This window comes from Bison bison, unplaced genomic scaffold, assembly GCF_000754665.1.
Source record: "Bison bison bison isolate TAMUID 2011002044 unplaced genomic scaffold, Bison_UMD1.0 scf7180017864525, whole genome shotgun sequence".
In the NCBI taxonomy this organism is placed as follows: domain Eukaryota; kingdom Metazoa; phylum Chordata; class Mammalia; order Artiodactyla; family Bovidae; genus Bison; species Bison bison.
In genome coordinates, this window is record NW_011495076.1 from 10144438 (window position 1) to 10156501 (window position 12064).

Below are 12064 nucleotides of genomic sequence, written 5' to 3' on the forward strand. Positions count from 1 at the left end.
TATACCAGACATTCTACTTTCCAGGCATGGTTCCATTTCTTTCCACATCCACCTTCGGATATAGGGACTGGTGTTATTACCGTTTTAAAGATAAAGACTCTGACAGACATTACGGAAATTGCCCAGGATCCATGTAGTTAGTGGTGGACCCAGGTCCCTTGATTTCAGATTCTGTGCTCTTAAACATTTTTCCAGTAAAATGCACAGTGTAAGGATAGTATTTCTGTCCCTGAGAGCCTGAGTCTTTTTATTTATCATTTGTTCTTATTCATTGAGTTGTGCATGCGTGCTTAGTCCAGTCTGACTCTTTGTGGCACCTCAGACTATAGTCCTCCAGGCTCCTCTGTTCATGGGATTTTCCAGGCGAGAGTATTGGATTGGGTTGCCATTTCCTCCTCCAGGGAATCTTCCTGACCCAGGAATCAAACCCATGTCTCCTGCATATCCTGCATTGGCAGGCAGATTCTGTTTATCAAGAAAGATTCAAATGTCTGGACTTTTAGACAATATTTTCTCTTTCTTGGAAAACGATGAGGCATGAACAGTATTGTACATGTTTTAAAAGTTCGTTAGGTAACTTTGGCAAGCTCATTTCATCCTGGAAACAGATTACAACATTATTAGATTCTTTTCTTACTCTTATTTGTTAAAACCATGTATCTGTTCAGATAATAAATATGCTTGACTACAAACTAATGAAAAAAAAAAAAAACCCTCATGAATACTTTGAATGATTGTCTTATAGACGTGAGTTTATTATTTCTATCTACAATGGGCAGAACTAGAAGTAGCTAAAGATCACTTGATGGCATATTTATACTTAAAATAAAGAACAATTTACTACTGAATCAGACTGACAAAGAGTAGAATATGATCCCTTATGAGGTACCATTCCTTGGAATTTTGGAGAAAGGCTGAGTATTGCAATGGGCTTTCTACCCTGGAAGAGATATGAAATTAGCTAATGGGTTCTGAAGATGAAATAAATAAAACATATTAATGTCCTTTGAAAGTTGCTAATACTGTAAGTATAAAATTCATTAATTTATTCTTTCAACAAAAGGAAGCATTTTCTTCTTCTTTACTTAACAACTACATATCAGCTGAATGGTTGTTAATATGGCATATATAATATTTTACATGTATTATTATCCAGTGTACTCTTTTATACATTTAGATTGTTCTCTCTTGTTAATCACTATTAAGTTATTTTATTCCCCAACTGTCTGAGATAAGTAAAACTCTCAAGTTTTAAAAATTAGATAATGCCAACTAGGCAAAATATTATAAAATTTTAAATCAAATGGAAATTCTATTTACCTGAATCTCATATCCTTTAGCAAGAATAATCAAGATTGGAGAGAGATTGCTTCTCACCATTCACGCCTTTCTTTAGAAAAATAATAAAAAATAGAGTATTGATCCTGTCAGATAGTCATTTCTGAGTATGACATATTATATTTAAATTGATCCTTTAGAATTCTTACCTTTTTCCTTTGACTGTTAGGTATAATTTATGCTTGTCATTTTCTTTGAAAATTAATTCAAACCCAGGGCTTTACAGAATTTTTCTATGATTTTTCTCTTCTCCATTCTAAACACCCTACAGTGTGTGTGTGTGTATGAAGTTTTGGCTCAATTGTTTAGCCTTTGTGCAGACTTGGATTTACAGAATTTTACAGACAACAAAGCCATCTCTGCAGCCATCCAGCTCAATGCCCTCATTTCTGGATAAAGAGAATGAGGCCGAGCCCCAGACACACAGCTGGTCAGTCTTTGACCCAGAATTAGGACCCAGGGCAGTTTTCATTTCCTTCTGTTTTGTAGTTGCTTGATTATTTTGTGTGTGTGTGTTTGGTCTCCCCAGCTAGAGGATTCATTATCAGGGAGCAAGCTTTTCCCCCTCATCCACTGATTCTTCTGCGTTTCCCTCCTTGGTGTGGGCAAAGGAGAATGTGTGGGAGCTAGCCTCTTGGCAGCAGATGCCAGTGGTATATGACTGTCCTTTGCTCTAGTGATATTTTTAAAGTGTCTTCAACTTTTGTATTAACATCTAACACATACTTCTTAATGTTCATCTATTAGTAGGACTGTTTAGTGTTATGTGTAGTAATTTAGGTTTTAGTGTTGTCCTAACATAGGGATAGAACTAAATCCCTCTATTTTAATTAGTGATTTGATAAAATTATATTTTCTGATAACTTGGACTACGGTGACAAAGGGATGAGAAGCAAGGCCTATATCTCAGTATTTGATGGGCTTTTCTAAATTTTCTCTAAATTTTACAGTACAGAAGGGCTTCCCTGGTGGCTCAGATGGTAAAGAATCTGCCTGCAATTCAGGAGACCTGTGTTCAATCCTTGAATTGGGAAGCTCCCCTGGAGAAGGATTGCCTCTTCTGGCAACATACTCCAGTATTCTTGCCTGGAGAATTCCATGGACTGAAGAGCCTGGGCAGGCTAAGTTCATGGAGTCATGAAGAGTTGGACACAGCTGAGCAATTAACGCTTCCTAAGTTTTCTCTAAATTGTATAGTACCAAAGAGCTTACCTAAAACAGTCCTCTTCAAATCTGGCCGTATATGATGGTGACACCCTCCTTTCTCTGTATCACCCAAATTGGGACCCTAAAGTTGGGACTTGTGCATCTTTATGTTAAATGTGGTCTACAGTAGAGAGCCAGTGGCTTGGAAGAACAGCATGATTGACATCATGAAGATCCCCTTTTAAGAGAAATTTACTAAGTTGGGAAAGAGTGCTTGTATATATATAGTTGGGGAGGAAAGGATGAATATACAGAAACCTGTAGAAAGATAGATTGATTTTATGCTTCATTGAAATTATTTGATCGCCTTTGAGATCTTTGTGGTCCTGTCATATCTTTCAGGCCCAAATAGCAGTTGAATTGCACCTACAAACCTTCATAAAGCTAGAAAGGAATCAGTTAAACCAGGACCATGGCTTCTGCTGCTGTAATTCAGAAGTGATAGACAACGTAAACAGATAACAGAAATCCATTATTAGAAACTGCTATTTTCTCCTCTTAATGAGTAGTGGCTGACCCAAACCTATTGAAAGTTGTAATAAGATTGGCTGGACATCATGGTGCCCATTTTGCAGTAATCAGTTAAATCTCATTCTCTCTGAGTGCATTTATTCAATATTAGATATAACTGCACACCATTTATGAGGCTGCCATTTTCATTAAATGTTAAAGATGTGTTAATAAAATAAAAATAGATATGTTAAAAAAAACACAAACTAGTCAAGTAATCACAGAAGTTTATGAGTGAAGAATTGGTGAGTCAGTTTAAATTTGGAGTTTTTTCTGAGCCTTGCTCTGGTTCTGAGTGTTAAGGATCATAGCAAAAGCCTGAGAACAACTCTTAAGGATGTTTAGTTTTCAAAGGAGGCAATGCTGGGTAGATTGACGATTGTGATTTAATAGTAGTTACATAGTTATCATTTCTTGAATGTAATGAGACAGAGAATGATAATTTTTCTTTTCTTTTACAACTTGAGAAGGACTCTAGAGATCATCTAATTCTAGAATTTCCCAGATAAGGAAACTTAAAAAAAAAAAAAAAAAAGCTAATTGTCTCAGTAAATATTCAGAGCAGGAGGAGCATTGTTTTCTTCTTAGCAGTGGGTCACTACTAAAATTGTGTGTGTACGAGCCACATAACATTTTCATTTAGTCAATGGAGAGTTGAGAGGGTCTGTGTTTAGCACTTGAATATTGGACATGATTCAAATGTGAGTCAAGTGTGTCTAGAGGCTTTATTCATACCTATTTTCTTTTAGTCAGCATTGCTTCATAATGCCCTGGTTTCATGAATTAATTTTAATGGAATTAAACTTGAACAGCTCAAAATTATATAATTAATTTCATTCAGCTTCAATTAGAGTTACTAATTGAATCAAGCCTACTAGCATGACACCTGGCGGCAGTCAGCTACATAACAGTAGCAGCAAGAAAGTAGGACTCTGCTGAGGAGAGAGTCCCTGTGTAGAGCTACTAGAAAAATCTTTTCTACTGATCATCTCAGAAAGGCCTTGGGTTGACTGTGGCAGTGGAAAGATTTCAGAAGTTGTTTAAAAAAGTCAAGATTTTAATTGAAACTAACACATCTCAGGAAGGTTACGTTTTTCCTAGGATAATGCTGAGTAAATGTTACATAAATCTAGAACATGTTGGTTTAGTGTGGTTCTAATTTATATTTTACTGCTATCTGAATACGGTTTTCCTTTCTAAAAATACTTAGCATTGAAGACCCAATTTTTTAAAATTCAGAAATCTTAGCCTCTGGACTTATTCCTGAGTGTCCATCTATTTTCATGTGTTGAAATGTATTTTATGGCAGAACTTTTCAATTGTGAAATCCCCATGGTACAGGAGAAATTTCTGCATGTGCAGAACTTTTTTTTTTTTTTTTCCTTCCACTGGAAATGTTAATACAGTTGACTAACAACTTCTGTTTGAATCTCTTTCCTTTCCTTGCTTCCATGGCTTGACATCATCTAGTTTTTCTTCCTTCTCTGATTCCTTTCTAATTGTATAGAACCCTCCTGATACTCTTCTTTTCATAGACTTACAGTTTTGGTGAGCCTATTCACTTGAACGACTTGGGCAGTCAAGTTTAGGAAGATAACTGTTTCAGCTATAACTTTGTGACTTGCAGATGTTCAAAACTAAACTCATCCACTAGACTGTTGGTTGGGCTATAGTCCATGAAGGTTGGGATGTGTTTTGTAATTGATTGTATATTCAACTGCATAATACAGTGCCCAAATATCTACTATATACAAATATATATTTTTATTTAAAAAAATATATATTTAAAGTATAGTTGATTTATAATGTGTTAATTTCTGCTGTGCCAACGTGCTCAGTTGTGGCCGACTCTTTGTGATCCCGTGTACTGTAGCCCACCATGTTCCTCTGTCCATGGAATTTTCCTAGGCAAGAATACTGGAGTGGGTTACTATTTCCTTTTTCAAATTTCTGCTGTACAGCAGAGTCATTCAGTTATACATAGATACATATACAAATATGTATTTTATAAATTATTTTCCTGATCTCTAGGTTTTCCCAGTCAAATCTATTCTAAGACAACTCAGTCATCTCCAGCTATCATCTTCTTTGATAGACTGTGAATCCTCTAATTATTTTCTCACAGTTACCTCCTTTCCCATCTTCTTATCCAGGTGACAAAACTCTCATCAGTCTCCCTTTTAGTTTCCCTTACTCTGTTCTCCCTGTTAGATGCATCCATCCTCCAGTGCTTCTTAAGGATTTAAGGACAGTTGAATCACCTGGGTCTCCCACCCCCAAATTAAAGTAGAATTTTAGGTTATGAGGCCCAGGAAACTATTTTTTAAGAAGTCCCCTGAGTGAGTTAAAGTACCCACTCCAGTGTTCTTGCCCAGGGACGGGGGAGCCTGGTGGGCTGCCATCTATGGGGTCGCAGAGAGTCAGACACGACTGAAGCGACTTAGCAGCAGCAGCAGGATTGAGAACCTCTGGTGTGTATAAGTTTGTTCATTTCCCCTATGTGTGGCTTTGATTAGACAGTTCATAAAGCTACCGTGCCTACTGTCACTTGTTTATCTTACTTTGAAATTAGGTCCAGATTTTTCACCTTGGCATGCAAATATCCATAGCATGTCCCTGTTCAGACTTTTCTTATTTCCTAATATCCCTCTTTAAGTAGTTCACAGTGCAGAAAATTTGAACTCTTGCCCAAGTGTCTGCTTTTGGAGTTTGCCCTGCAGTTCTTTCACTTGGAATGACTTTTCTCTCATCTCTACTTTGAGAATTCCTGCTGATCTTAAAGATTATCCAACATGCACCATTTTCTATCATGCTTTTCTTGAGCTCTGAATTCTGATGAGTATCTTCGTACTTTGAATCTCTTTAGTGCTCTAGACCTCTCATGACATTCATTTACCCTTGTGTTATAGTCAGCTTTTTGCTTATGTTCCCAATAAGACATTACTTTTCCTTACTCATTGGCTTCCTCCCTGGAGAACCCATAAACTCACAAATAAATCTCTCATCATCTTTGATGCTTTCCCTGCCACCCTTGCCCTCTAATGTATGGACTCACTTCCATCCTTGATAGAATTGTTACACATTTTTCTATCATGGCAGATCACTTGCTATGTTTTGATAACCTGTTTACAGTAATCTTAACAGACAGTTTTTGCAGTAAAATGCTTCTTCAGTGCTAGTCATAAGGTGCATGTGTGTGTGCTAAGATGCTTCAACCCTATGGGCTGTAGACTATCAGGCTTCTCTGTGCAAGGGATTCTCCAAGCAAGAGTGGATTGCTATGCCCTCCTCCAGAGGGTCTTCCTGACCCAGGGACCAAACCTGCGTTTCTTGAGTCTCCTGCATTGGCAGGCATGTTCTCTACCACTAGTGCCGCTTCTGAAGCGCAGTCATAGAGTGGATGCTAGTAAATCTCTATTGAGTCAATAACGTAGGCAATGGTTAGTAGAGGTATTGTGCCTATTTCTTTAAATTATGGCAGATTTATAGAAGCATTTGGGAAAAAGGAAATCTATAAAAATGAAAACAGAAAAATATGTAACATTTAATGATAATACTTTTTTTTTTTTTTTTTTTTTTAGAAAAATGTGATAAAGAAAATACTGAGAGAGAGATAACTCAAGCTACCGATAGCTGCTTCACACATGGAGAGATGCAAGACCAGTCCATTTGGGGAAATTGTTCGGATGATGAACTCATCAGAAGTAAGTATTTTTGGAGAAAATTGGAGTGATTCAGGGACATAACTATAATAATATGCTCTCAGTTAATCATCTCATATAATTCTACTAGAAATCTGTAAATCAGCAACTTACCTGCAAGTGTTTTTCATGAGTCTTTTAAAATATAGAAGTAAAAGCAGTGTATAAATAATACTGTCTGCCGGCTTTCATCCTGTCTTTAAAAAGGAAGTATTGAGCTGAAAATTTTGAACTCCATCCTCAGAGAGATTTAGACAAAACTTAATTCCTTCTTGAGTAACAACTAAGCAGAAGTTGGACAATTCTACGTATAAACAGACAGTGAAACTAAAAAGATAGAGATGAGGTAGAGGACAGTGAGTAGTATTTTGGTAACGCATGTGGTCCCTGTTCTGGCCAAATGATTCCAAACTGTTTTTTCACAGTTAACACTTTTATCACTACTTAGCTTCTTTTTATTCTCTTCCTCTTCTTAAAAGTGCTCTGTAGAATATGTAATAAGCTTTGGTTTAGTTTTGTTTTACTCTGGGAATGTCCAGAAACACCAGTATCTTTTAAGTGCTATTCAGAATCCATGTTGATGGCAGGTTGTGCTTGTTCTGGCCGCTAAATTCCCCCTGGTGGATTCAAGATGAATTTGCCACATAGTTAAAGATTCTGTGTAGTGAATGTACATATAGAAAGAACACCACTGTGCTGTGCCATGCCTGGATGGCCTTAGGAGTACTACATCTGAAATTATCATTTATGGTAACCAAATTATCCATGTCACTTTTCAAATTTTCAGAGAAGACAGAGGAAAATTTTATTCTGGGAATCAAGTGTTACTTTACTTTTTTTTGTTGTTTTTAATTTAATTCTTCAGTTCAGACAACTCTATAATACTGAAACTTTTTTGTGTTACTTATTACATTTACTTTGAATAATTGAAACCAAATAGAAAAAAAGCAGGTAGAAGGAAAAACCAACTTTGTAGAAGAAAAAAAAAACAATAAAAACACTGTAGAAGGAGACGTAAAGTTTTCAAGCAAAAGCTCTAAAAGTGACTGTTTTAGTTTAATTTTAGAACTATTTGGTTTTTTACACTTTTCTACTGGGGAAGGGAATAGAAAGGAAGTGAAACTCAGAAATTAGGAGCAAGATTTATTCAGCTTTTCCAAAGAATCAAAAAAAATTATTTCAAGTAAATATTTATCTCCAAAACATATATTGGTCATCTTCTTTCTAAATGTTGACACTGCTATTGTGAAACTTAAGGGTTTGTGAGATACTAGCATATTTTATCTGTGATTTTTCAGCAACAAGAGAGCGTGAGACAGGGTCTTACAGACAATTTTAACTTTACCTTTTGGGAGGCATGATTGTTTGCTTGTTTTTTTCCCCCTGTATTCATAGAATTTTAAGTATGTGTGTTTCATTAATTGATTTATTTCACCAGTTTCCCTTCCCAAGGCCCACACTTGGAAAAACATGAATAAGAACTCATAGGATAAAAACTAAAATATAACCACCGTTGCATAAGGATATGGAGAGTCATGTTGTGTTAAAAAAAAGTCATGTTTTAGTGCTATTTGATGAAACTCATTTTAGCCGCAGTACTCACATCATTAAAGTGAATGGATTTAAAAGAGACTCCTCTCTCTTGTCTGTATTGATTATGGACAGTGATAAATATTGTAAAGTGCATGAAATAGTTTTTTTAATTGAGATAATGATGCAGCCTGTGTCATGGGGTACTGGAGTATTTGGGAACAACTGTCTAGGTACACATACTAACATACACTGAAAGAACCCAGAGAGAGAGATTTATTACCTCCTTTGAGAGAGTGGCTGGGAAAATTGACAGATGAATGGATATCAGAAGATAATGGCCAAAGACAGTAATGCTGCTCTTACTCAAAACATAAGTTGCCGAGAATTTCCACATATTTGTGGGTGACTTTGGATTATGAATTCTGATGACAGATTTCAGAAACTACATGTTTGTTATTTTCCCAGTCACACTTCTCTAGACAAAGGCTACTCTGTTGGGTCTACAGAAAAATTTGATATGTGGATTTTCCAAAATGGAACACTTTATGTCATCTTTAAAACCAACTCAAGCCTGGATAGCATCTGCAAGTTTGATAATCTGATAGCTTTTGCTGTTCCAACTCCCAGACACTAACGTCTGCTAAGCTAGCCTGACTTTCCATCTTTGGCTTTCCCATTGAGTCCTTGGCCATCTCTGCGTCATTTAGCGTCTGTCTCTCTTAACCCTGCAGTTAGAGAGATGTGTGTTTTCCTCTTACTTCAGCATCTAGAGCATTTTTGGGGCCTAGTGCATCTTTTGTAATAACAATAGCCCTGGAAAGAAGGCTGTGGCTCAGAGCTGCATGGGGAGGAGGGGAACATCTGCGTGAGTCAGGCCTGGGCTGGCTCCTGTGCCAGGAGTCCTGTGCGGCTCCCTGAGCACCGTGGAAGAGGCGGACAGCTGGCTCTCATGGAATTGATTTTAGTTTCCCACTGTAGTGCGAGGTTAGCTGGATGGAGGGATCATCAGAAAAATAAGGCCGGCTGGGGTGTGGGAACATTTTCAAATGTGCAACCCACTCTTTTTCCAAGCTTCCATGGGACAGTTCAGCTGCATAAGCAAGAAGCAAAGGGGAGTGACTCTGCTGTTGAATACAACTTCTCTCTGTCTCTTCTTGAGAGTGGTGAGTGAGGGCTGGCAGCTAACATCTCTGTTGTCCCGGATGCCTGCTGCCTTTTTTGTTGGACATTTAAGGCATAATTTATAGGGGACTGTTAGCTGTCAGTGTGACGAGGCTGTTTTTACTTTTCTGAGAATAACTGGGCTCTGGAAAGTCAAGGGAGTGGCTGCTTTGGAAATTGTATTCTAATTAAAGGGTGTATTCTCAGGCCTCATAAACGAGATCCAAGCTGAGAATAATTTCCAAATTATTCTGTGAACTTTAACCCTGACCTCAGTGGACCACCCACTTGTGGCTCCCACTGGGTACAAGTTCTACACAGATTTCCAGCTATGTGTGCCTTCCTTGGTCCTTCTAGAAAACATCACAGGTGGCAGACCTGAGGGACTGTGCTCTCAAGGCCTGGATTTCAAGTCAGTTGTCCTTGAGTTGCTAACTTATTAGAATCCTTTCTTGAAGTTATAAATAAAGAGCAGAAATCCATATGGAATCAAACATTTCGAATAAATAGGCCACACACAATCTGGTCAGGGAATGTGCATTGTAGCTCTGTTTCTTATGAAATTTAAATTAAAAAGATATTTCCAACCACTGAAATTTGTTATTTAAAAAAAATCTAAATCAAATAAGTAAAGAATTAAAAACATAAGAAGGTTTTGTGAGGAAGTTTGGGAGAGTTTTGTTTTTTAATAATTTTTTTATTCTTTTTACAATTTAAAAGCCATTTGTATTCTGAGAAAAATATTCTGGTATTTAATTTCTGGAATGGGGCTTCCATTTTAGAATTTGTAAGAGTCTCTTTCTATGGCTAACACTGGCTTTTCCCCTCAGAGTAGCATATGTGGGACAGTATATAATTTGGAGCTATGCCTTATTTTAATAATCACTGGTCCTCTAATTTGGTGGAATAAATGTTGCAGTGAAGTGACATCCTCAATTAATACTAATTTTTCTATTTAATCCATAATATGCATAAACTGATAACAGGCAATAGGCAACATTTCATGTTTTAATTAGACTAGAAAAGGAATAGAAGTAACATTTTGATCTCGGTCTTTGGGGGGATTTCTAAGGTAGGAAGGAGTATATCTGTGAGTGTGTGTGCGTGTGTGTGTGTGTTACTGTACCTATACTCATAGGCATGAGTAAATTTTCCTTTAATTTAGGTCAAATTCTACTATTCTAATTATTTCCTATGGAGAGCTTACATTTTTCTTCTTTCTAAAGTGCCTCAGGTGTCTCAGATTTTTCTGGGTCTTTCTGAAAATTCTTATTACTTAACTTTATCGTTGGACATCACTTTTTACATAAACGTCTCCTAATTCTAAATGTCATTACTTCACTCCAGAAATTTTCCTTAGCTTCCCTTCCGAAATAAATTTCCCATTAAATGAAACTATTTTGCTCAGCTAATTCTCTCCTTTGTGATCTTGTAGAATTCCCATGATCTGAAGCAAAGTTAGAATGCTCTACTTAAATGGTAATCCCCATTCTATTTAACCCATTTATTCATTTTGAAGAGGTTTTAGTTCTCATAATAGTAAGCACTTAATTGGTCGTAAAACACAAGCCTCTCTCTCTAATTCACAATCGCCTCCTCTTTACTGAGCTTGTACGTCCTTCTACTTGAAATCCTCCTCTTGGCATCCGCTGAGTTTCCTCACAACATCCAGAGGATCTGCTGTTAGGGACCCTCATTTCTTTTACCAGCCTTTGCTAACTTATTGCTGATCACCCATTAATGAATACCATTTCATTACACTAGAGAATGCTTCCTCTATGTAAAATACTGAAAAGCAGAGACTATTCAGGTGTACTGTTTATACTTAGAGCATTTTTAACTTTAAATGTAAGGAAAGAAAACTGAGAGGTTTGGATTTAAATCTTCTCAGTGGCACTCATGTTTGAACGCACATCACAGTATTATTTGGTTTTCTTTAGAATTCATTTTATACAGAAGAGGCATAGACAAGCTCTCCTCCCACCTCGCATAAGTACCACCCAATAGGACTGGGAAATATGGCTCTCCTGTTACGTTTCATAGTTAATTGGAGATTCTTGCCTTAATACTTCATGTTTCTTCACGTGGGAGTCCATATTTGGGAGCACGTCATGGTGACTTCCACCGTGCTCAGCGTTTACTCCTATTTGTTGCTCAGAAAAATTATCCTTTTTAATATGTTGACCAAATGGTTATGTAGCTACAGTTCAGATGCTTTAATTGTTGCTATAGAGAGGAACCTATAACCATCAGTTATTCCAAAACCAATTCATGGTTTGGTTTCAGGGTTGGGTGGATAACCATAAGCCATTTCTGATGGCTCCCCATATTGGTCGATGACAGCCATTTTAGACTGTTCTAGAATGGAGCTCAAGTTCCCTGACACACTTTTTCCTAGAGGTGCATTACTCCATGCTCATCTGGGTTCTGCCCTAAAAGCTAGGGAGAACCATTGTCCATGTTTTGTTTTAAGTACCTTAGGTTCAGTGTCCTAGAGAGCAATAGAAGCTGAATGCCAGAATCCAGACCCTGGATGCATCATTAATAATGGCATAGAGAAAGTTCCCTAAACTCTCTGAGATTGTATTTCTCATTTTTAGAATGTAGGTACTGAT

The 12064-nt window shown here is 37.1% G+C and overlaps 1 protein-coding gene across 2 annotated transcripts in view; it reads left to right on the top strand.

Moving 5' to 3' along the window:
• MDFIC (MyoD family inhibitor domain containing) overlaps positions 1-12064 on the top strand; it is a 98132-nt gene that overhangs the window by 15062 nt on the left and 71006 nt on the right. For both annotated transcript variants that reach the window (XM_010831197.1, XM_010831198.1), the window contains exon 3: positions 6636-6758. In XM_010831197.1, the coding sequence (XP_010829499.1) occupies positions 6636-6758 (123 nt within the window). The remainder of the gene's footprint in view (positions 1-6635; positions 6759-12064) is intronic.